Source organism: Alexandromys fortis, unplaced genomic scaffold (assembly GCF_014885135.2).
Source record: "Alexandromys fortis isolate MF-2015 unplaced genomic scaffold, M_Fortis_MF-2015_v1.1 scaffold_93, whole genome shotgun sequence".
Lineage (NCBI taxonomy): Eukaryota > Metazoa > Chordata > Mammalia > Rodentia > Cricetidae > Alexandromys > Alexandromys fortis.
The window spans coordinates 5,165,262-5,188,810 of NW_026067970.1; the positions used below are offsets into that span (position 1 = coordinate 5,165,262).

Consider the following 23,549-nt stretch of genomic DNA (forward strand, 5'->3'; position numbering starts at 1 on the left):
ACTTTCTGTTGCTGCCGTTTTGAAGATGTTCCCTGTATGTCTTCAGTATTAGGATTCTGAGGAGAGCCTTTTCTCTGTTGTAGTCCTGCCTATTGGTTAGGTGATTTTTCCTTGCATAGCTGCAGCTGAAGCACTGTGATTCTGTGCCTATTTTCGGTCCTAGAATTGGTCTGCTTGATTTCTTGCTTGAGAGTCTCACTGTAGAGCTCTTCCTGCCTCTGCTTCCTGAGTGCAGGAGCTGTAGAAATGACCTAACAGACTGTTTGCAATTTTGCTTTATTGGTTTGGTTACTGCTGATTTGCAGTTGATGTTTCTGACGCTAATTCAATTTTTGCATGTTATATCTTCACTATGGTAAAGACCTTATTTAGGTTTTTGTTCTGTTTTCAACTTTTGCTGATTTGGTGTGCAGCTTTTAGACAGCTCATAGGCAGATTTCAGTGCAACCTGAAAATGTCTTCAGTAGCCTGGAAGGTAAGTTTATTCTCAGGCTTTCATGGACAGATGCATTTACTTTTATTTCCATTCTGTTCTGATTAGTTTTTACTTCTAAATTTGCTTTTTTATATGCCATTTAATGAACTTTTAAAATTTGTTTTGTTTCCATATTCTTCCTAAAGGTAGATTCTGTTTTAAGTTTTCCAAATGCCTCTCTAGCTAACTCTAATCTTTGGATGCCTCTGGGTTATAGTTTGCTTATGTGTTTTTAATGTAGAGAATATCAGCTGCTCCTCCCATAAGCAATGCCAGCTACTGTTCCCCCCCCCCCTTCCTTTTGAACTCTCTTTTATGCCACCCGGTATTAGCTGATAGGATCACTTCCCTTAATTTTTCTAGTATTTACATTTATATCTTCCATATACCTTTATTCTTGAATATATATGATTGTTTCATGTAGCGAGCTGTGTGGTATCACATCTGATGGAGATGTATAATCAACTCCTGAGATGGCTAAGGCCTGACCTATGTTATGATCATGCAATGATTATCAGCTGCTTGCATATGCGTGAACCTATGGGCAGTGCCCACAAGGCAGTTTGGGGTTGGCAGCCCATGCCTACTTAAGGGCTGGGAGAGGTTTGCCCGGACAGAGAGAGAGAGAAAGAGAAGAAGAAGGAGGTAGATTGCTGTGAATAAAATCCTGAAAACTGCTGCAAGAAGAGCTCCAGGTGTTGTGTTTTTCCTTGCTGGTTGAGGGCTGAACACGACAAGTGGTGGCCTTATATGGGGAACCTCCAAACCTCTCTCCGTGGAGCCCAGAACTTGCTGCAGTCAGGGGGTGCACCAAATAATCCTCAAAATAAAGATTGGGGATCCGTGACAAAAAGCAGGTTCACCGCTCTCGCCGGTAGAAGGGAGAGTGGGGGTAATAGGGCCGCGACCAAAGCGGACTGTTTTAAAGTCAGAGCCACGATCATAGTGGACGGTTTAAAGTTACTAGACCTGGATAGAGGTGGGTGGTCCTTGGACTTCCCACAGGGCAGGGAACCCTGATTGCTCTTTGGGCTGACGAGGGAGGGGGACTTGGCTGGGGGAGGGGGAGGGAAAGGGGAGGCAGCAGTGGGGAAGAGACAGAAATCTTTAATAAATAAATAAATAAAAATAAAGTGAGGGCCACGACCAAAGTGGACGGTTTAAAATGAAAATAAAAAAAGAATAGGATTTTAGAATGGGTGCTTCAACATCACACCTGATTTTTCTGGCTCTTAACGAGCTGTTACTGAGAGCTTTGGAGAGGTTTTTGGCTAAATGTGACACAATTGCTCCTTGGTTTGCCGTCTCTGGCAATCTTAATGTGTCATCCTGGGACAGGCTTGGTAGAGATCTGAATTTTGCCGCTGAACAAGGTACGCTAAGGAAGGGAGTGATGTTCATGTGGTTTGAATTACCGAGACCTCCAGAGTTTGTAGGGGAGTGTGAGCAGCTGCGGCTCCAAGGCCAAGCCGCACTGAGGGTCTGCTAAGCTGCAAACACTAGGACCTGCCTCGGGGCATAGAAGCACAGCTCGTGGTAAGATCTGTTGGCCTGAACCTCTGTGCCAGCCTGGGCAATCGGCCTGAGGGGGTTTGGGGCCTGCAGCTCTGCATTGCCACGCCTCCACCTTCCAGCTCGGTGGGGAGGAGCCTTTGCTTCTCCCCTGCTCTCTCTGCAACCTGAGTCAGAGCTAGGCTGGAAAATGGCAGTAGATTGTAGTAAATACCTTTAAGAATGCAATGTCCCCGCTCAGCAGGAAGTAGCCAGAGAGATTGACAACATCCAAATTCCCTATAAGATAATTTAAGCGGGACCCTTTCAGAGCAGAAGCAGGATCAGCTGGGTTGCTAGGGAAGCCAAAGAGGTGCACAAGGGAGAAGGTGTCTTCCATGCACTCAGCTGACAGGAATAAATGAGCCACGGGAGTATGGCAGCTGGGGTTTGTTGTTTGGGGGGGACTGCTGAAGGAGCAATGGTTTCTTTTTTTTTTTTTTTTTCAGTTTAACAGAGCACATTTAATCTCATACACTTGAAAACAGTACACAAAAATATTCTGGAAAAGCAGTAGCTTCAGGTATGGATTTATGGATTGATCACATGTAAAGTCCTTCTTACGAGTCCATTTATTTAGCTCGATATCATAGGCTTCTACAGTAAACACATGCTGATTTCCACAGGTTCCAGCTATGTAGTAGAGCGAGTCCTTGTACACAGCTGCCAAGCCCTGGATTCTAGGCACAGTCATGGGAGTTAAAAACCCCCAGTAGTCTTTTTGAGGCTCATAGAAGAGGTAAAATTCCCCCTGTAAAACATAGATGTTTTCTTTGTGCTCCACAGCATTGTGAAACTCCATTGCGACAGGCATGGCACAGACAGTCATCCAACAGTTCTCTCTGCTGTCATAGCACTCCACGGACTTGAGGGAGTTTCTTCCATCACCTTCATACACACGCTCTCCAATTGCATACATTTTACCACAGCAGTGCACGAGTGTGCAGCCTATTCTGGCTTGAAGCAAGGATGGCTTGGATAGCCATCTATTGGTGGAATGGTCATACATCCAAAAATCATTTCTGCCTTATGATCGATGGAGACCTCACTGCTGCTTGGCCTGTACCCCCCTGTGATGTAAATGTCATTATCTGGTGATACAAGGATCCCAACTTCTCGTAGGTCATTTGGTGGTTTGCATAGTTTAAACACTCTTCCTGTGACTATATCTAGACAAGGCACTGTTTGCTTCTTTCCTGAGTGTTTGTGTGCAGCATCAAAACATATGATCATTTCAGAAGCAGTCATTCCAAGCCTCTGCGTACAGCCATTGGTGTTGGATAGCCCCTTTTCTCCATAGCTTTTGGTTATGGCCTGTGCAAACTGAGGTGGAATTTTCTCGATAAATGTATCTTCCATCAATGGAAAACCTATACATTTGGCAAAAATTTCCGGAAGGTGTACTTCTCTTTCATTCTGTTCATGTTCAAACCACCTTATAATGCTCTCATAAACGTGCTCTTCCCGGTCTACATTTAAATCATCACTGTCTAGTCTGCTAGTTGGTCTTTTGTCAGCTGCAGAAACTCTTGTTTTTTGGTGACACACAGAAACTTTTTACGGACGTATTCTTTTGATCGATCTCCAAGTTCCTGATGACCATAATGATCAGCAAAGATAAAGACTCCAATAGAATTCTGTGGCTCCAAATGACTAATCATATACTTAGCACATTGGTCTTGTATGGAAGGAATTTGGAAGATGCTAGCTGTAGTGAACAAGGCCTGAACATTGGCCTCTGTCAGAACAACTCTAGAGGTATAGGCATAATTCAATACTAAATCCATTGATTCAGCTTCAACACCAATGATTCGAACTTCTTTCTGAGTACTTTCCGTAAGGACGCTAGTGAACATGGATCTGAAGTAGGGGCTGATTGCAGCAAGAACGTTTCTATGACAGGAAAATGTTTTCCCGTGATCCACTTCCACTACAATGTCTGTCAACTGTCCTTCATCGTACATTGTTTTGAGTTGCTTAAGAATATTGCAAGCATGGAAGGGGTCCGTGGCTTCGTTGGTTGTGTCTGAAGATGGAATCCCATTCGTTGTTGGGGAAGACTTACTTAAATCACTCTCCTGGTTTCCACCTCCAGTACCACGGAGGCAGGACCATGCAACCCACCTGCCGGTGCGGCCATTTCTCCAAGGGGCCAGAGCAATGGTTTCTGACTGCTCCTGGAATCATGACAAAGCCACTCCTAATGACAGGAGCAGGCAGAGGAAAGCCAGGGAGGGGAAAGCAAGAGTGCCTCCTCTTCCTCTCCTCTGTGCTGGCCCCTCTGCTACCAGTTCTGACTGCCCTTGCTGCTGCCGCAAGCACAGCTGTGGCTGTGGCAATTGGCTCAGCTTGGCTGTGAATGGAAGTATCTGGGGCTGTGTGTGATATGAAAAATTTAAAGAATTTTCTAGCTGTCTTTTAGGTAATTTGGTCTGGTGAATTCGAACAACAACTGGAAAAGCTGCGAGTGACGATTGTGACTGCAGATTCCACAGGCATGGATACCAGCCTGGCAGAAGAACTATCTTCCTGGATCACTCCATGGGTCATCTGAAGGAGTGGGCGGGAATAGGAGCCCTAACAAGGCTTAATGGTGCTTGCCTCCCTGGTATGCCTGTGGTGCAACTGTCACATAAGGGGTTCACAGCATTGCAATGCAGTTATGATCATTCAGGCCTTCACGGCTATTGAAACAGGACAGTCTCCCCAAGTTTGGCTAGAGATGTAAGAGCAAGTCTGATTGCATGTGGGTTGGTGTCTAACTCCCACCTCTGTAAAAAGGCACTGGACAGGTCTAGTGTTCTCTGAGTGGATGACACCTGGACAAACACTAGTACATGTTTCATTTTTAACAGAGATCAGACCTCTACTCTTACCTGTGATTTTACAAAACAAAAGGGGGAACTGTAGCGGGCTGCGTGGTGTCACACCTGATGGAGATGTATAATCAACTCCTGAGGTGGCTAAGGCCTGACCTATGCTATGATCACGCAATGATTATCAGCTGCTTGCATATGCGTGAACCTATGGGCAGTGCCCACCTGGCAGTTCGGGGTTGGCAGCCCATGCCTACTTAAGGGCTGGGAGAGGTTTGCCCAGAGGAGAGAGGAGAGAGAGGGGAAAAGTGAGAAAGTGAATAAAGTCCTGTAATAAACTGCAATGAGAAGAGCCCCGGTGGTCTGTCATTCCTTGCTGGTCGAAGGTGGGGCGTGACAGTTTCACTTCAAAGATATTTTGCCTCTCTGTGTAACAGCTGAAGAATGGATATGCATGTATTCTTCATTTTGTGTTCCTTTTCACCTGATAACTCTTGCTGGTTATATCCTTCTGTGTTGCTGTTGTAGATAGTAGTTGCATTCCTCTCTGTTATTTTTAAACTTAGAATTGCTTTGTTCCTATTCATCACCCCTCCTACCCTCCCTGTCCCTCTTGCTATTCTGCTTGTGCCCAAATGTCCTTTCTTGCCATTCACAAATCATAAAGTAAAGCTTTCCCCTCTCTGTGCCCCTCTCCTTGCCCTTAAGATCTTCTCCTCTCCATCATGATCCTGTTTCTATTCCCATTCTATACAAAATTAAAAATGGATATAATCTTAAAGATGAAAAGACGTACAGGTCACACACCCATACTTATCAAGATCCCACAAATAAGAGAAGATGTGCAATATGGGAAAAACTGAAAGCTAAGTGGGAACTTGGAAGAGAAAGTGGGTCCTCCAAAATGGCAGTGATACTATATTAACCATAGACCCAGATTTTTCCTATATACCACTATCAGTAGAAATTCAGGAACTCAAATTTGGCATATTTAAAAACATTTTACACTTGCCTTTTTGCTGCAGTGACAGTTTAGCTGGGTATAAACTTTTAGGTCTTACATTATCTCTCTGGATTTCTATGGCAGGGATAATGTCTCCAAAGCTGTATAATTCTCATTTAGTTATCATAAAAAAACAGAATTTCTTTTCTCTGTAATAAATAGGCACACTAGGAAAGATGGCTAGTGGTTAAGAGCAGCACTTACTGCTTTTGAGAGGATGCCTTAGGCTCCCAGCTCTAACCAACTGTAACTCCAGTTCCAGGGGGGAATCTGACACTTCTGGTGTAGATGGAGACTGTGCTTTCATTTCCTGGATATCCAGACCCAAATAATCACACAAAGCTATATTAATTATAAACTGTTGAGCCTATTAGCTCAGGCTTATAGTTAACTAGCTCTTACAACTTAACCCATAATTCTTGTCTATGTTTAGCCACATGGGTTGGTACCTTTTCTCAGTGCAGCATTCTCATCTTGCTTCCTCTGCATCTGCCTTTCCTCTTCCCAGAATTCTCCTCGTCTGGTGCCCCACCTATACTTCCTGCCTGGCTACTGGCCAATCAAAGTATTAAACCAATATAAGAGACAAATCTTTACAGTATACAAAAACACTATCCCACAGCACTCTGGTCTCTGCTGGCACTGCACTCACATTCATATGCTCATACACAGACAGACAGACAGACACAGAGAGAGAGAGAGAGAGAGAGAGAGAGAGAGAGAGAGAGAGAGAGAATCTTAGAAATTGAAGGACATACAGGTGCACTCAAAGGAAAGGTATGTATGTCCTCTGTGCTGCCCATTGCCACCTCTAGTCCACATGATGTTACCTCAAAGAACAGCATTTCTGCATAATTCTCAGTTCCCAGGGAAGAGGTGCTACCTAGCTGTGAAGTTAAAAGCACCTTCCTAGTAAAACCTCACATCACAAACTGAAGGGGCAGCCATTAGTTTTATAAAGCAACTGACTATATTAGAATGAAAAATGAGTTGATTGTGTTAATGCACAAGGTGGGCTGTTTTTTAAAAGTCAAGGTGCACTTTTCAGAAGTATAGCTATTACATAAAGTGAAACTTCCTTACAAGTGTGTGATTAATGTATTTTTAATGAGCCCAGTTCTTCTTTTAGTCAACTCAAAGGTAGGAAAAAAAAAAAAAAAAGAAAAGACAGGAAACCAACATTTCTCGCCCTCGGGAGCCACACACACAATGGTTATTATGAGCTTGAGTCATGGTGAATATTATCAATATCTCCAATTTTCCCTTCACCAGGTGCTGTTCAAATATTATAAAGAACTCAATGAATGAGCTGGTATCCAATTTGAATTTCAGCAAGCATCTAATAAAAGGAAGTTAATTTATGAGCTCTTTTCGGGTGTGACACTGAGTTTTGTACTGATTGTGGCTAAGAAATGTATCACTTTAGAATTCCTGCAGATGAGCCTACGTTTGTTAAGTACTTAGAGACTGACTGGAGCATTCGCAAGGCAGAGCTCCAGAGCTGATGTCAGGCGATGTTTCTCAGGAGCTGCAGCCCTTCCTGTGGCCCCTCTGACAGGGGGCAGGCACCCTTCCTTACCCTGCATTCATCATTTCCGGCTCTAAGGACAGTCTGCTGTCTGCATGGCCCCAACCCGCTGAAAGTCAGCGGATCTATGCAAAACCCAGTTTTCTCAGAGAGGACCTAGCCTGTGGCTGTGAGCCACTGTTCAGCACCCTAGGCTCAGACGGCCTTAGGCAGCATTTACATCCCTCCCTGGGAAGATCCTGGGATTGATGCTGATCCTGTGGGTCTGGCAGAGATGCTGCCTTGCTTGCAAGCTTCCACCAGAGAGTCCCTCAGAGTGTGGTTTCCAGCGCAGCAGGGTTGGTCTGTCCTGGGAGAATAGGAAGGAGAACTTGTTAAAAACAAGACCCTGTGTTCGTCCTCTCTGAAAACTGGTGGCCACTGCCCTAGGCCTCTCCTCCCAGTGATGCAGCTTGGGCTCCCCTGGGAAATTTGAGATGAGTTTTGAGGGGCAGGTGGATAAACATCACCAGTTTGATAATGGTTGTGGTTTATTCTTACTCTTAACGTCCACTTATAGTAGATGCTCTTACCATGGCATTTGCAGTCAGATTTAAAGGATTTATCTAAAGACACGCTAAACATAAAAGTTCAGGTGATATGTGGGTGTCATAGAAACTGTAAAGTCACCTGCAGGCAGCTTAGACCAGACACTAAAACCAGTTTAGCGCTGAGAAGGTTGAGGTGTGGATTCGGACAGCACCCCCTCCAGGGCTCTGTGTGAATTCCACAAAGTGACCTAAGTATCACTATGTGGAAAGTTCTAGGAAAGGTGCTTGCTGCAAAATGTGGCAGGGTTCTCTGCTGTACTTTATCTCAAATAATACAGCTCAGATTTTTAAAAAGTGTTCCTCTAAGTTATATGTTAAGTATATTCCCCCTAGTACCCTCTGTCCCCTAGACAGGTTTACTCCTAATGCCATGTCATATGTGTGTACATGATTGTTACACAGTTGTACAGAATCCCAGGAGACACAAATGAGAAAACCCGATTCCCCCCCACACACACCCAAGGTTGATTTAATTCAATCAATATGATTATCTCCACCCATTATTTGGCAAATGATATGACTTTGTTCCGTTTGCTGAAAATTTGTGTGTGGTGTGGGTAGGTGTCCATCTACCATATTTTCTTAATCATGATTTTTTTAAATCATATGCTGTCTCATTACCCCCTACCCTGTAACCCTTCTTACTCAGGTGTCGAGTACCACTTACCAGGGTCGGGGCATGGGGATTAGAAAAATCAGTCACAAAGAGAAGCACAGGATAGTACCGGGAGGGAGTTCCAGTGAGTACTGAAAATCGCCCACGTTTAATTTCCATTTGCTTGAATACCCCGACCCTAAAAGGTAGACTTAAGATTTAAAAAAAAAACAAACTGCATTAACATGATAGAAGGAGTGAACAGACCAGTTGAAGGATTATGGGTTACACTCTTAGTTAAACATTCTGTGGTCAGAAGACAAGCTGTGCTCACACCCTAGACTTAAACATTCTGTAGGCAAACCTCTCCCTGGGTGGAATCCATAGCTATCTCCCTAAGGGAGTGGGAACTTAGTTGGATCCTTAGACTTTTATTTGAAGTAGAAACAGATCTACGAAATCTCAGAGCTGGATATTAGCCATACCTATTTACAATAACCCTGAAGGAACAGAAGTAAGTTCTAATTCTCTGACCTTTAGTCAAGGTTGAATGGACCCACACCTAAGGGCTCTGTCTCAAAAAACAGAAACAAAAATAATTTCTTTACTGTCTGCTCAATGAGTCCTATAGATATTGATATTTCTACAGTACCCAACAAAATAAACAAAAGCCAGCCAAACCAAAATCCTCTCATGTATAAACCAGATTTTCTTTGCTCTCGTAAGCCCTGTCACTCAGGTCAGTGGACCCTACCTCAAAGTTACCTCTCAAAAAGGCAAATATTCCTAGCAATCATATATCATGGAGAACCAACAAGAGGCCAGTGGGAAGTGGATCTTAGGGGAGAGAGTGGGCTAGGGGAGGTGCAGGGGAGGCTGCTCAGAGAATCTGCTCAGTAGCAGATGGGGCGGCAACAGGAAGTGACTGGAGGTCACCTGGAGATCAGCTTTACATCTTAAAATCCCTCCGTTAGTTTGTATTGATAAGAATTCTCCACAGGTATTCTGAGGATCCTTCATCTTACCGTGTTTTCCTAGAGGTTAGGAGTAGGCTGTCCGGGCTGCAGGGTCTTTGTGATCAGTACACTCTAGTGACTGGTCCTTGGATATGAAGTGAAGCGTAAGTGTGGATCACCTCCTGGGATTCATTCATCTCCTCTAGTTCGGAGGAAACACATCACTATCATTCCATCTGGTTTCAGAGACAACAAATCTAAGAAACACAAAGGAGAAGTGTTAAGACAAAGGGGGGGGTGCAGTGTAGGAAAACCTTATTCTCAAACTCTCATTCTGAATGGACACAGATGACTGGTCATACAAAGAAAGAAAGAAGGGGACCCTGAGGTGACAGAGGGATTGTATATACCACCTGTGTTAGGTAGGGGTCCTCACCCCATGCAACTGGAGCTCGCCAGAGATAATTTCCACTATGGCAGTTTGTGAGAGCTGTGTGACCCACAGGTTCTGTTGGCCACTGGGGCATACAGTTGCTTTACGGATTGCAGACCGCCAGCTATACCCATGCACTCTGCATCTGCTGACTAAGCCAACCACTGATTGAAAACACTGCATCTGTCCTAAGCACGCACACACGCCCCATCTGTCTGTCCATCTGTAACCTTTTCTTCCCATTGCCATTATTCCCAAACAACTGTTGCACAGAATTTGCAGTGTACTAGGCATTATGGGTAGTGTAGAGATGACCTAGAATATCCCAAGGCTGATTGTAGGTTACGTACGTACAAATAAACTATACATAATAAAGATAAGGACTTGCTCGTCTAAGAATTTGATATCCATGGGAGTTCCTGGAACCGACCCTTTCAGATACCAAAGGAAAACTGTACTTACCCAGATTTCAAAATTGAGTTTAAAAAAACTCTGGAAGGGTGGTTAGGGTGGTTTTTCTTCTGGAGAGAGAGAGAAGTTCAGGCCAATACTGTGCTTGTACTCCTGAACAGAACCAGTTATTGTGTGCTGAGTGAGGAACTCCACGCCACACCCAGGCCTTGCCCCCTTAGCCTCTTGGTATTATTAATTGAGTCTGTGGTCACAGCCTGTTTTCTACTTACAAGGAGTACTGGAAATGGGGTCCTGGCTTCTGGCTGGCGCTCATGCTACAGGGAGTTCCTTGTATTTTATAAAGAATGTGTTTAAAGGTTGTGGGTGACCACAAGACAACCATCCACTCCATCCCAGGTGAGACACTCTTACGGAGTGGTGAGCACCAGGCAAGCCTGTGTCCTTGCCCCTGCCCTTCTCTCCTCACAGGCAGACACTTCTGTCCCCATGCTTTCCTGTCATTCTTGCTACCAGGACATATCTCAGAGCCACCTGTTTGCCTGTTGAATATTCAGTCAGTTCTGCCAATGCTTTGTTTATTATGCCCCCTGCCCCGCCCCGACTGAGAGGCAGTTGCCTTCCTTGCTTATTCCAGTCTCCATTGGAGCATTCATCCTCCTCCTTTCATGCTGGGTATCCTAGCTGTTTGCGGTGGTTCTGAGTGTGGCCTGTGTGTGCTGGGACCTGTGTGATAATCTTCTTATGCAGGGCAGGCCCTGTCCTGTGGACTCTGTTTCAGCTAAAAATGAAGCCTTGGAGCACTCGTTTTCCATATAAAATGTAGCCAGGGAGGAAGGCAATCAGACTGAGAACCAGGTCTGTGGGAGTCTCAAGCCAGCGCTGCCCCCATATCTAGGTCCCCTAAGAAGCACAGGGCAATCTATTCCCCTCCACGCTCCCTCATGTTTAAATAACTAATTTGTGTGTAAATGCTGCTTTTTGGTTATTTCATGAGATGGAAGAGAGTATAAAAGCCATTGGATATCTGTCCTTCTTAATATCTTATGCGTTTTGAATAAATTTCAGAACAAAATAAACTTTTAATGGGTGTGGAGAGCATGAAGCCTCACAGAGCTGACTGGCAGTGCAGCCCATGACTTCCTGGAGCTTGGTATTCTTAACTGTCAGATTCTAACAAGCGCTTCTCTAGAAAATCCCGTAATGATTCATCTGTCACAAAAAAGCCTCCACAGTCATGAAGCACCGCACATAAAAATATCCTCTAATCGCAAACTTTGGGAAATTATGCCCTGTGATTTCAGCAAGGCTCAGTCCCAGTCAGGTGCCTAATTGCTCCCCAGTTCCCCGGGACAAAGCCAGGTGAAGAACAAGGGCACAGAGGGAGAGGGAAGCAAGGAATTAGTCTCACCCTGTGGGCCCTTCTTTCTTTCTTGGCCTGAAAAGCATTTTTAAATCTTTGCAAATCAAAGCAACATAAGTAACGCAAACTGTTAAGTTTAATGAAAGATGCGGAGGAGTCAGAGCGGGGGATGTGTATCCCAGACCAAGGTTGACTCTCATCTATGGTCTTCAGGAAATTGGTAGAAACTGCATGAGCTGAAGTCAAATCGGGCTATCTGTTGCAGAGCAATGTTGCATGTGCTGTCTGATTGGTGGGAAGGTTTGATGGAGCAATGGCTTCCAATCCCTAGACCTGTGCTGGGCACACGCTGAGGAGTTAGGAACTTACACAGCTCGAGGAGAGTCAGTAGACAGAATCCATAGATGACCAACTAGCGCCCCATCTCAAGCTGACCCTCATTTTTACAGACTCGCTGAGTCAGCTCTAACACCAGTACTCCTGGGTGTTTTGCGGTCATGCCTAAGCAGGAGGGAAGTTTTGATGATTGAAGGTCCCAACTCAAGTGTTCCCGGCCTAGACTGGACAGACATCTGCTGCCTCGCTCCCTCTCTGGTGCTCAAAACCAGCCTCCTTTCACAGGCTACTTAGTGCCTGTGCCATTGGCGTTTAAAGGCGTGCCTGAGCTGAGTGCCTCAGTGCTGCAGGGTGTTCTGAACTGCAAGGAAGCTTTGAGTGCCCTTGGAGATAGTGTGTGTGTGATGCAGGCTTTGTTCAGACCCCAGCCGCAGTGCTGCCGCTGTGAGTTCTGTTGTTCTATTCTGTCCTCGGTGGAAGCCATGATGCCCACCCCCGTAGGATAGGAAGTCTGTACTAAAACTACAGATTCAAATGTTACTGTTGTCGGAAGTACCCTGTATACTCCCATAAATAATCTAGGGGTCCCCCGGCCCTGTCACATTGTCACATGAACTTCACCATCAAATGTAGCACAATTAATACAATCCCAGAGACAGATATTGGGGCCCAGCCTGAAGGTCAGAAAAGAAAAGCAGTCAGCCACTGGCTCTTACCTCTGCCTCAGTCTGAAATGGTGACCCTGCCTCCAGGAATCTCACAATGAGACTGTGAGTGAGAGCTGTCTTCTCCTGTCTTATATTCCTCTCTAGTGCGCCACTGCCTCCCAGTTTCTATGGCAAACTAGTGTGGCTCCTGGGTTTAAAGGTGTGTGCCACCACTGCCTGGTCTGTAAGGCTGACCAGCAGGGCTGTTTTACTCTCTGATCTTCAGGCAAGCTTTATTTATTAAAATATGAATGAAATATCACTATAATCACGTGCAGTGTCCATGGCAATTTTATAGAACACACCTACATTACTAGTTTGATTAGTATATTAGTTTCTATACAAGGTGGTGGGTATTATAAATGAACTTTAAAACCTCATATCTTAATACCAGAGAAGTTTGGGTTCTTTTATGTATGTTAAGTCTTAAGAAATCTTTGGCATGTGACCTTATAGTAAGTGAGTTAAAAACCCATCTCCTGAGCAAATCAAGCAGTCCAGTAGGCCTCTTCTGCTTCTTTTCTATTTGCTACATCTCAGCCACATGGTTCAACCTAACGGCAAAGGAGGCTGGCAAATGAAGTTGGAGCTTTCCTAGCTAGCCCTGCTGTAGTTTTTAAAACTATTGCCTTTATCATTTCTCTCTAGGTAAAAAGTAAACTATTAGGTAAGCAGAATTTTTATGCTTTTAGTTAATTTCCAAATAACTTTGTTTTCAGGTTTTCACCAGAGAAAACAAGTCTTCATCCTCTTGTGTTCCCCAATTAAAGATGAGGCCCTTAGGTGTCAGGGCCATGCTATATTCTCCTGTTCTGTTAATATTTCTGCCAACCGTTCCTGATGCACACTTTTATTGAAAATAAAAATTTATAGAAAAGAAGCAGAAGAGGCCTACTGGACTGCTTGATTTGCTCAGGAGATGGGTTTTTAACTCACTTACTATTTTTGCCATTGAAATAAAAAGTTGTATTATGGCCAGGGATTGTTGTAATAGGAGCAGCGGGGCTGCATCCCCAGCACCCCGGCCGCCTGCTAGCTTATGCCCGAAATAACAACACACAAACTGTATTCATTTAAACACTGCTTGGTCCATTTCTATCTAGCCTCTTCTAGGCCAATTCTCGCACCTGGACTAGCCCATTTCTAATAATGTGTGTAAGCACCCCAAGGTGCGCTTACCGGGAAGATTCTAACCTACGTCCATCCTGGGTCGGAGCTTCATCGTGTATGCCCAGGAGAGCGAAGCAGGGCCTCTGCTCCAGAGAGCAGAGCTGTCGAGTCTGAGCTCACTTCCTCTTCCTCCCAGCACCCTATTCTGTTTACTTCTCCCACCTATGTTTTAACCTATCAGGGCAAGCAGTTTCTTTATTTAGTTAACCAATGACCTTCCACCGTCATATAAATAGTTGTATTATGGCCAGGGATGTCTGACCCTGCAGTATTGCAGGTGCTAGACCACGACTAGAACACAGCACTCAGCCTGTGGAATGCCAGCTGTGGTTGACCCTGCACTACTGCAGGTGCTAGACCACGACTAGAACACAGCACTCAGCCTGTGGAATGCCAACTGTGTCTGCCCCGGCACTACTGCAGGTGCTAGACCACGGCTAGAACAGTGGCACTGCTTTGGTTCTTCTCCCACTGTCTAGTGTCCTCCACGATCTGCTCTTTTCCTGTGGCTTTATCACGTGTACTCTGAGGAGTGGCCTCAGCCTTTTGTTGTTGTTTTACTAATAAGGAAAGAGCAGTAATAGTGACTCTCAGGCCCATTGTTTAGGGGAAAATATCAGGTCACGCACCAGGAAAACTATAAAAGGCATATTTGGATATGCATTTGGTAACATTTATTCTGGAGGATTCTTAACCTTGCTGAAGAGAAGCAAGTGTCACACAATAAGCCATTCCATGCTTGACTATGTGCCTAAGATAACTGACAGTAAGGTCGTGTGTGTGTGTGTGTGTGTGTGGTGGTGGCTCATGTGTGCCATGACACATGTGCCAAGGTCAGAGGACAACTTGTAGGAGTTGGTCCCAGAAACTAAAATCAGACTTGTTGGCAGTCACTTTCCCCACTAGGCCATCTCACGTACCCTGGAAGCAGTCTTACAGAGGTATTTGTGCACCGATGCTCATAGCAGCGCTTTTCATAAGGCTCCTTTACAAGGGAGGCAACCCAGCTGTCCACTGGGACATGTGTGATATAGACATACCATGTAGTGATTGGGGAACACATTTCTGATACATGCTGAAACATGAGCGAACATAAAAAACATTGTGCTAAGTGAAATATCAGCGCCAGAGAGATGGCAATGCCATGGGTCCACATAAGTAAAGAGTACAGGCTATGGAGCATGTAGATTTCCAGAGGCCTCGGGTTGTGTGAGGGGACACTGCTCAGTGGGTACAGCGCTCTGTTTGGAATGGTAGAAATGTTTGGGGGATGGGTAATAGTCATGCTTACACAGCCTTGTGTGTTTGTTTGATGGCAGAGAATTACATTTGACTTACAGAAGTTAAAATGGCAAATTTTATATTATATTCTTCCACAATAACTAAAAGTTACATTGGAAAGAGATTGGATCTGAGCCACTGAGCTGGACCTGGTCTGCCTGTTACTAAGTGTATGTGTGACTTGTGGCAAAAGTTTCACTTCTCTGAATGTTCCTTTGCACACCGTGAGAGCAAATGAAGTCCCGAGGGCATTGTGTAGTTGACAAGATCACAGCCATGTCAAGGACCTCAATGCCTCAGGTCCATGGAAATGGCAAAGCCTTCCTATGGACCAAAAATGAATGGTTTAGCTAAAGCCGCTGTATGCAGAAACTATCAACCACAGCTTTCTCTTCTTGGATCGATCACTGCTTTCTGAGACTCCCCTCTTATAGCGAGAGACCTCCTACCAAGATTAGCTTAACTGGCCTCCTTGTGAAGCTGTGAACAAGAAACCTGCCTCCTCTATCAGTGAGATACAATAAACACCCTGAGTTTCCCAGCCCTGCTAGGGCATCTCTATCAGAGCATATGGCCCAGCTGATCCCAGCTTGTCTGCACATGTGTCTGTCCCCTTTTCCGTCTCCTCGCCACCCTACTAGCCACGGCAAGCCCAAAGCCAGGCAGGTTAGACATGTACCTATAAAAATCAGGACAGCCCTGCTTTTTGTGAAGGGTTGCTGTGGGAGCTGTGACTCGCTTGTCCAATCTGCATTGTGTAAAAGGTGATGAGAAATACCAATGGTTAGAGCATTACAGTTTTGTGTTGCATAGTTGTTTATTGCCTCTGTAGCACTGAGGATGTATATACATGTACACACACACATACATGCACACACACTACACACACTTAGATAGGGGTTGCAGAGAGATACCTGTATCTGGAGATCAGACATCTTGCAATATTAACCATTTGAAACAGAACTGTATTTGCAGAACCTCTGTGTGTCACAGGAGAAGTGACATGTCTACACTCAGACAGCTATGCAAAAATGACAATAAGGGAACAGCAAGGAAAGGGGCAGCTGACCGATTCGAAAGAGGCAGGGAGATGTGAACACCCTTCCCACGTTGTGCTTCAGGCTGGCGTCCTGTGTGAGGCTGCTTGTGACACCGAGCAAAGGTCAAGTGTCTTTCTGACTGTTTACACAGATGATGTCTACGCGGAACTCATTCAGAGTGATAAAACCACAGGCTATTGTCAGTCATCGGAAATCCACTTTAGAATGAGGTGTGTGTGTGTGAGTGTGTGCGTGCGTGCGTGCGCGCGTGCGTGTTTACACATTCACTTTCTGTGAAGATTCAAGAGTAAATTCCATCAGTTTTATTAGCAAATTAGAATCTATCCACTTTTCTCATTGCGGGCACATGGCCCAGGCCCCCCTTCCAATAAGTGCTCAGTGTCTGAATGCACAATCAGATGAACTAAGGAACGAGGGGAAGTGTCAACAAGACCTACAAAAGACACCTAATTGAACACGATCCCTTTCTCTTTTGCAGACCAGAAACTGCTCTCTTGGGACCATTCATAAGCAAGAGACACCAACACTGTGACTTATGCCGGTGCCGCCTCCACCACCACCACCTCCACCGCCCCCACCTCCTCCACCTCTGGGGGCTCCTCCACCTCCACCTCCACCAGGTCCCCCGGTAAGGCCTGTTTGTTTTTCTCTCTGTTTTACTGTGGCTGGCTGGCCTTGGAATGCTCTTGAATGGGAACTTGGTGTTGTAATGCGGGTGATACTGGCTCTCACGTGCCAGGGTGTATACCTTAGGATCCTGGCTCTGGCTGCTTTGGGGTCTAATCAGTCTGGACTACGTGTTTCTCCCCACTACTCCCCATACATCTCATTTGTGCCTAATTTCAGTCTCCATGATTTCCCCCTCAATTCCCACCACATGGCGCATGCTTCCCCAGGCTCTCTAAGTGACTTTCCATCTCAGTGGATACTCTGGCCGAGAGGGTCCTGCTGGGGTCAGGCCCATAGACACTGAGAAGTCAATTTGCATGTGGGGTGTCATGCAAAAAGTGATGATAAAACGCTGGCTTGAGTCGCCCAGTTCTATGTCCAGCAAGATACACGTGGGTGAAAGCTGTTGGGAAATGGGGCGTTTCCTGCGTCTGAAGCGATGAATCGAATCTACTTCCATCCAGGCCACACATTTTTAGTTTAGTCATTAGATTTGTGTTAGAAGAGGGCCACAGAAAGTAGACCTTCTGTTCTGGAACAAAAATACAACCTCTCAGCACCAGTGGCATTGGGACCAACTAACTGGGGTGGGGAGCTGAAGAGCTATACATTTAAGGACACATAACAACATCCCCAGCTTCTACCTGTGCAATGCCAGTCAAGTGTGGCAATAAAAATGTCTTCAGATACTGCCTGGTGGACGGAATTATAGACAGAATAGAAATAAGTATTGAAGTTTCATTGCTGAACTTAACTCCGCATGCTCAAAGTGAAGGTCATCGCCACAGTTTGTAGATAAAGGTGAAGAGGAAACTATTCATGAATCCTAGATTTGCTGACCCTGAAGAAATGCATCAGCCGGAAAAACAGACACATCAAAAGTCGTTAGTGGATCTGGGGAAATAGCCTCTTACAATCCCTGCTGGTGACATATACATCTAGAGTTTCCTAAACGGTGAACAGTTCTTTCTAGAGCGTTCTAGACAAGAAACAATAAATAAACCCATGAACATCATCGTGTAGTCCGGCCGTTTCTCTTTTCGAGAGTGGTTAAGAATTTCACCCTGAAGTAACCAAAAAGAATTTACGCAAAGGTATGCACAAAAATACATTTTAGACTCGTGAAAAATAATAGTTTATGAGAACTAATTTTTTATGCTACACTACAAATTAAAACTGCATTGTAACACAGTGTTAATTAAAAAATGGCATTATATGGTTATTACTTTTACGAGTATCGACAGCCTGCCTATTGCACATAGTGAAATCGGTTGCGTAATTTACATCATAAATAGAAAAGATCATAAAAATTTGATAAGCTGATATGAAATTTAATATTTCATTAGGAAATTCTTTGGTTAATTTTTTTGTACTGTCTCATTCATCCCCTTTTTAAATGTGTATCTCGTGGGGGAACAGGTCACTCGGAGCAGAAAATAGCTGTGTAAGCTTTAGTATTTTAAAATAAGCTTCTGCAATCTGGAAAACCTTTGCCATGTATATTAAAGGCAAAAATAGTTAATGTCCTTGGTGTTTCCAGAGCTCTTATAGATCAACATGAAAAGGATGATGGGAAAACAGATACAGGTAAAAGGATTCTCAGATTTAGAGCATTTTGGATTTCAGATTTTTAAATTCTGGATGCTTACTCTCTAAATCTATATGCAACTATTCCAAAACCTAAAAATACCAAAAATAGAAACACCCTTTATCTCATCATTTCTGGTAAAATATGATCCTCCTATAGTGAGAAAACATGAAAATGGAGGGTTTAGAATTGGCCAGGGTGTTGGAACTCTTAACGAGAGCACAATTATGATTTCCTAGGAGGCAGTTTTGTGGTATCGATCAAACAGTTTAAAAAATGAATGTACTCTAGGACCAGTTTCATTCCAGGCCATTTTCTTAAGAAATTAACGATGAGAGCCAGTGAAGAAGGAGGACACCAAGGAAAGAACCCCTAGACACGGCAGGACTCACAGTCTGTGGCAGCATGCACAGATCTGTCTGCTGGGGTCCCAGCTCTGAGAGAAGACGACACAAGCCCCCTCCTAACCCATTAGCTAATCCCCAATATCTCTAACAGCGCACAGAGGAAAACGTAGTTCTCTCCAGTGGAGTCTCGCTGGCATACAAGCCGCACGTAGGGGTGGGCCCATGCCCAGCAGTCGATGCCAACACGACCGACTCAGTGGTGGTTTCCGGGGTGATTTTGTCACACTTTCTTGTCCGGGCATTTTTTAAACCTTACAGATCCTTTGCTCGTCTATCATGGCTTCTGATCTTGTTTTTATGGGTTTTCTGTGTGTGCAGATGTGTGTATCTCAGCATCCGTATATGTTTCTTGTGCTTTTTCTTTGACTCTTTTTTTTCTGTTTGTGTGTTTGTTTTGTGATTAATATTATTTTTAGATGCCTGTTTGTAGTCTCATGAATTAGAGTAAAAGAGTGTGGGTTTGGGTGGGTGAGGAGGTGGAGAGGATCTAGAAGGAAGTGGAGGAGGGGAAAATGTAATCAGAAAATATTGTATGAAAAAACACTCTCAGTTAAAAAGTAAAATATATACTAAAATTGTGAAAGTAATAAGCATTTCTGATATTCTGAAAAAGAATACATAGTTACATGACATTAAAAAATAGATTACTTGTAATGGTAACCAAAAAAGAAATCAAAAAAATTTTAATTACAGGAGAGTAAAAAATTGTTTCCCAATGCACAAAACAGCATGCTAGATCTTCATTAAAAATAATACTCCAATTAGTATATAATTTCCAAAGTACAGTTGATTCAGGAATATTACCCAGGAACGCTGAAGGCACCAAGTTCAGAGTTGTTCAGGGACAGCAAGATGACCCAGGAGGAAAAAGCACTTGTTGGGCAAGCCTCAGTATGAATTTTAAAACCCACAGAAACGCAGAATGAGAGAACTGACCCCCAAAAGTTGTTCTCTTATCTACACACACACATACACACACACACACACACACACACACACACAAACACGTGCGCACAAGCGTTAATAATGATAAATAAATTTTGAGTTGATGTGGGAAAGAAGCTGTTGAGATTCTAAGAATCTCATGGAGATTACATCTCTTTTCTTACATGCTGGGGATCAACCCATGGCCCACTCATAGGAAACAGTGGCTCTGCCACTGAGCAACACCCCCACACAGCCCTTCTTACATACAGAACACTTCTAATCACGCCGGGAACGATGCTTCTAAAATGGATCTCCGCTAGGATGACCTTATATCACAAGCCATCTGCTATCCCACAGCAAGAAGTGCAGTCATAGCCTGCCTAAGCAAGCACTTACGCCCATCTAGAGTCAGGCCGTGCTGCAGAGAGCTGGCAAGCTGCAGCCCGTGGTCCAAACCTGGCCTGTGACCAAGGTGCTTTCCGGTCAAATAGCTGGAGTGAAGAACTGAAAGAAAAATATTTCACAATACATAAAAACGACATGGCATTCAAATAACGTTCATGGGAGCACAAGCGCACTCATTCATTTTCAACATCAGTGGCCATGTTTTTTACTCTAGCGCTGGCATAGCAACCCAGAAAAATGTTATTTGACCAAGAACTTCCTTCTCACTTGTGGACCTGTGTTTTAGTAATTGATTTAATTCTTATTTCTATATTATTAATTTGGGCAATAAACATTTTGTAGAAATCTTTTCTCTTTTGCTGCATGGGCTATCTTTCAATATTTACTGTCTGACTTCCAGGGACTGGTCACCAATACCTGCCCTGTGGGCAGCCAGCTGGCCTCCTTCAGCCTCCTATGTCTCTCCAGCCACCAGTGAGCTCTGTATGATTCTATCATGCCTTGTCCTCCTCTGCTTTCTCTCTCAGGGACTCCCCCATGGCCCTTGACAGGCCCATGCCAGCTTTACCAGCCTGGGGCCTGCCGCCCTCTCCAGCTCCTCCTGAACCCCTCTCCCAGGGGACTCCCCACCATGGCTTTTATAAACTTGTTCCTTCTGTCTGGAAGGAACTTTCTACTAAAATCAAAGTAAAGGTCTATTCCACTGACCCCACTGGCTTCGGTGTTTATTTTCAAAGCCCTCCTTTGAAGCAATAATTATTTTTAACTGTTTTATTAGTGTTTACATTTATTTTATCTTATTTTTTTGTGTCTGACTTGAAATAGACATTCAGCTTATAAAGGAAGGAAAGGAAGAGAGGGACAGAGGAAGGGGGATTAAAGACTATCTGAGTAAACAGAGTTAAAAAAAAAACAGCTAAAGTTTTCATAACTAGTGATCAAGATTCTAAGTACTTGTTAAAGATCAATAAACACGACACTGTTTAGGGACCATGGGAAGTGAGACTGAACTCAACTCTGAATACAGCACGGGCAATGGGAATTTGTAGTCAAGAACCTGAAAAGGTGGGCAGTGGATGAAGAATTACTAACAGGAAGTGTGGGGGGAGGGGAGTCAAGGAGACCTTGGATAAATCTATCTGCTGTGTTTGTTCATCTGTTTGTTGTAGTAACTGGGACCTTGTGCTTAGCAAACACTTTACCAGTCAGCGGCACCTCCAGCGGGCCAAGCATGATCTGGCGTGGTAGAGTTTATGACCCTGATTATAACCAGGACAATCTGGTTCTTGGAAACCGTATTTAGCAAGGTTCTTTTTCAAAATGGGATTATTTTATAAGGAAGTGCACAGATGGGCCTAGAAGTTCCTGATACCTGACCAAATTTTGATTGACATCGAAGGTTCCTCCCTCTTGCCTTTCATCCCCCCCCCCCAACACACACACACTTAACTCCATACATCTGCATCTCTGACATGGCTGGAGGTGGGGACGGATGCAGGGGCTTGGGATAAGCTTCTGCTCAGCTAGGCAGCTCTGCCCTCATGTCTTCCACCTTTCTGAATCTCCCAATCTTTTCAGCTGTTCCTCTTTTTCTTGTGCCTTTATAATCCAATAAGTCATGTAAATTGTCTGTGGGGTGTGCTGACTCACTTTTAACTAAATTATTATTGTTGCTTAGTTTATAGGGTGTGTTTTTTAAATAACTGTTTTTTTTAAAGCCTACAATAGATTTGGATTTGGCATGCTTCAAAATTGTACTAAACTTTTATTTTGAAATCCTCTTGTACCCTTGTGTCCAAATATATTAGATGTAGTGAGAGAGTAAACTCCATAAGGGTGATTTTCATCTGCCTGCCACGGTCCCCAAAAGAGGAACATATAGACATCACTGACCCGCAGAGGAACATGTAGACACCACTGACCCACAGGGGAACATGTAGACCTCATTGACTTGCAGAGGAACATGTAGACCTCATTGACCTGCAGAGGAACATGTAGACATCACTGACCTGCAGAGGAACATGTAGACACCACTGACCCACAGGGGAACATGTAGACCTCATTGACCAGCCGATAAATTTTGGAGATTGGTAACCAGACAGAGCCTGCCAGTAACATTCATGGCTGTAACATAGGTGTTGATTTATCTAATAGATCTAGGAGTTTTCCTAACATTGTTTTAATGTTGCCATTCAAGCTAAGATATCCTCAGAGGGAACAGTAGTCCCAGAGCTGGCCGTACTCGGCATTTAAACATCCACTGGCTTGGCTGTCATTGCTTTACCATGAGAAGTGACGCACGGTTGCAGAAGATGCCACAGTGCTGTGCATTTTACCGCCTCTTCTGAAGACTGTGTTTGCTAACACTGCTGAAGGGAACTGACAGTGGGCCCTGTATCTGTTCTCGCCTTACTGTTTGTCGAGTCATCATTTGGAAACTCGGTGGCATCATTTTTATACTGTGGACTACGGATTGCATGATTCATGGGCCAAGTAGTCATCTCAGAGTTGACAGTATCAGCCATGACTTACACGGGGAGATTGTCCTGCCCTCTCTGGCATGCAAGGGCTTCCGTTAAGAAAAGCAGGGTAAAAACTGCACTGTTCTGCGATGTCCCGTCCTGTGAGATACTTGGGAGTCAGGAGGAGTCTTACGGTTGATGTTGTTGGGGAAGAAGTGGGGGTGGGGAGAACTGGGTGAAAGGAAGCTTGGGGGAGCTGCATATCTGTGCTCCAGACAGGGTAATCTGCATGTTCACTAGTGCTTTTGCAGCAATGAAAGGCTCACAGATTCTTACATACTGTCACTCATGTGTGTTCTCTTGACATGCTGGTGTTTTGATTGGTGCTGCTAACAGGGGACCGCAGTGTTTCCCAAGGACCAAGGGATCCTGAAAGGAGGAGGAGGCTTTCGCCTTGCACCCTCTATGCAGATTGTATTAAGCTGGCTTTTTCTTTTGTTTACCAGTTGACAAAACGACACCTTTGTCTTCTAGTGCCTTTAAAAATCCTATCCCTTTCTTCGTGGATTTGCCTAGGGAGCAGTAACAACAGCGGGCCTGTGAAAGTCAAGCTGTTTTTTGCCTCTTCAGATTTTCTGTCTGCATGAGAGGTGTGTCAGGACCTGCCACTCACGCTTGCAAGGGGCCATTCAGGACGACGTTCAAATGTGTTTGTTCTGTTGCAGCTGTGAGGTGGGCGGGTGGCAGGCAGAGAAAGGAGACGCCTGCATGGCATATAGTTGTACACTGATGATGCCCAGGAGCTGGCAGGGGCC

General features: G+C 44.5%; 2 protein-coding genes across 3 annotated transcripts in view; one reads left to right on the forward strand and one right to left on the reverse strand.

Moving 5' to 3' along the window:
• The window catches only part of Wipf3 (WAS/WASL interacting protein family member 3), an 85,561-nt gene that overhangs the window by 13,822 nt on the left and 48,190 nt on the right, over positions 1-23,549 (forward strand). For both annotated transcript variants that reach the window (XM_050155528.1, XM_050155527.1), the window contains exon 2: positions 16,755-16,904. In XM_050155528.1, the coding sequence (XP_050011485.1) occupies positions 16,812-16,904 (93 nt within the window). In that variant the 5' untranslated portion in view covers positions 16,755-16,811. The remainder of the gene's footprint in view (positions 1-16,754; positions 16,905-23,549) is intronic.
• Positions 1,572-5,167, reverse strand: LOC126509561 (kelch repeat and BTB domain-containing protein 8-like). Its single transcript, XM_050155526.1, is given in 3 exon segments — positions 1,572-3,049; positions 3,052-3,522; positions 3,525-5,167. Coding segments are annotated over 3 exon segments (1,515 nt in total). The 5' UTR covers positions 3,991-5,167; the 3' UTR covers positions 1,572-2,471.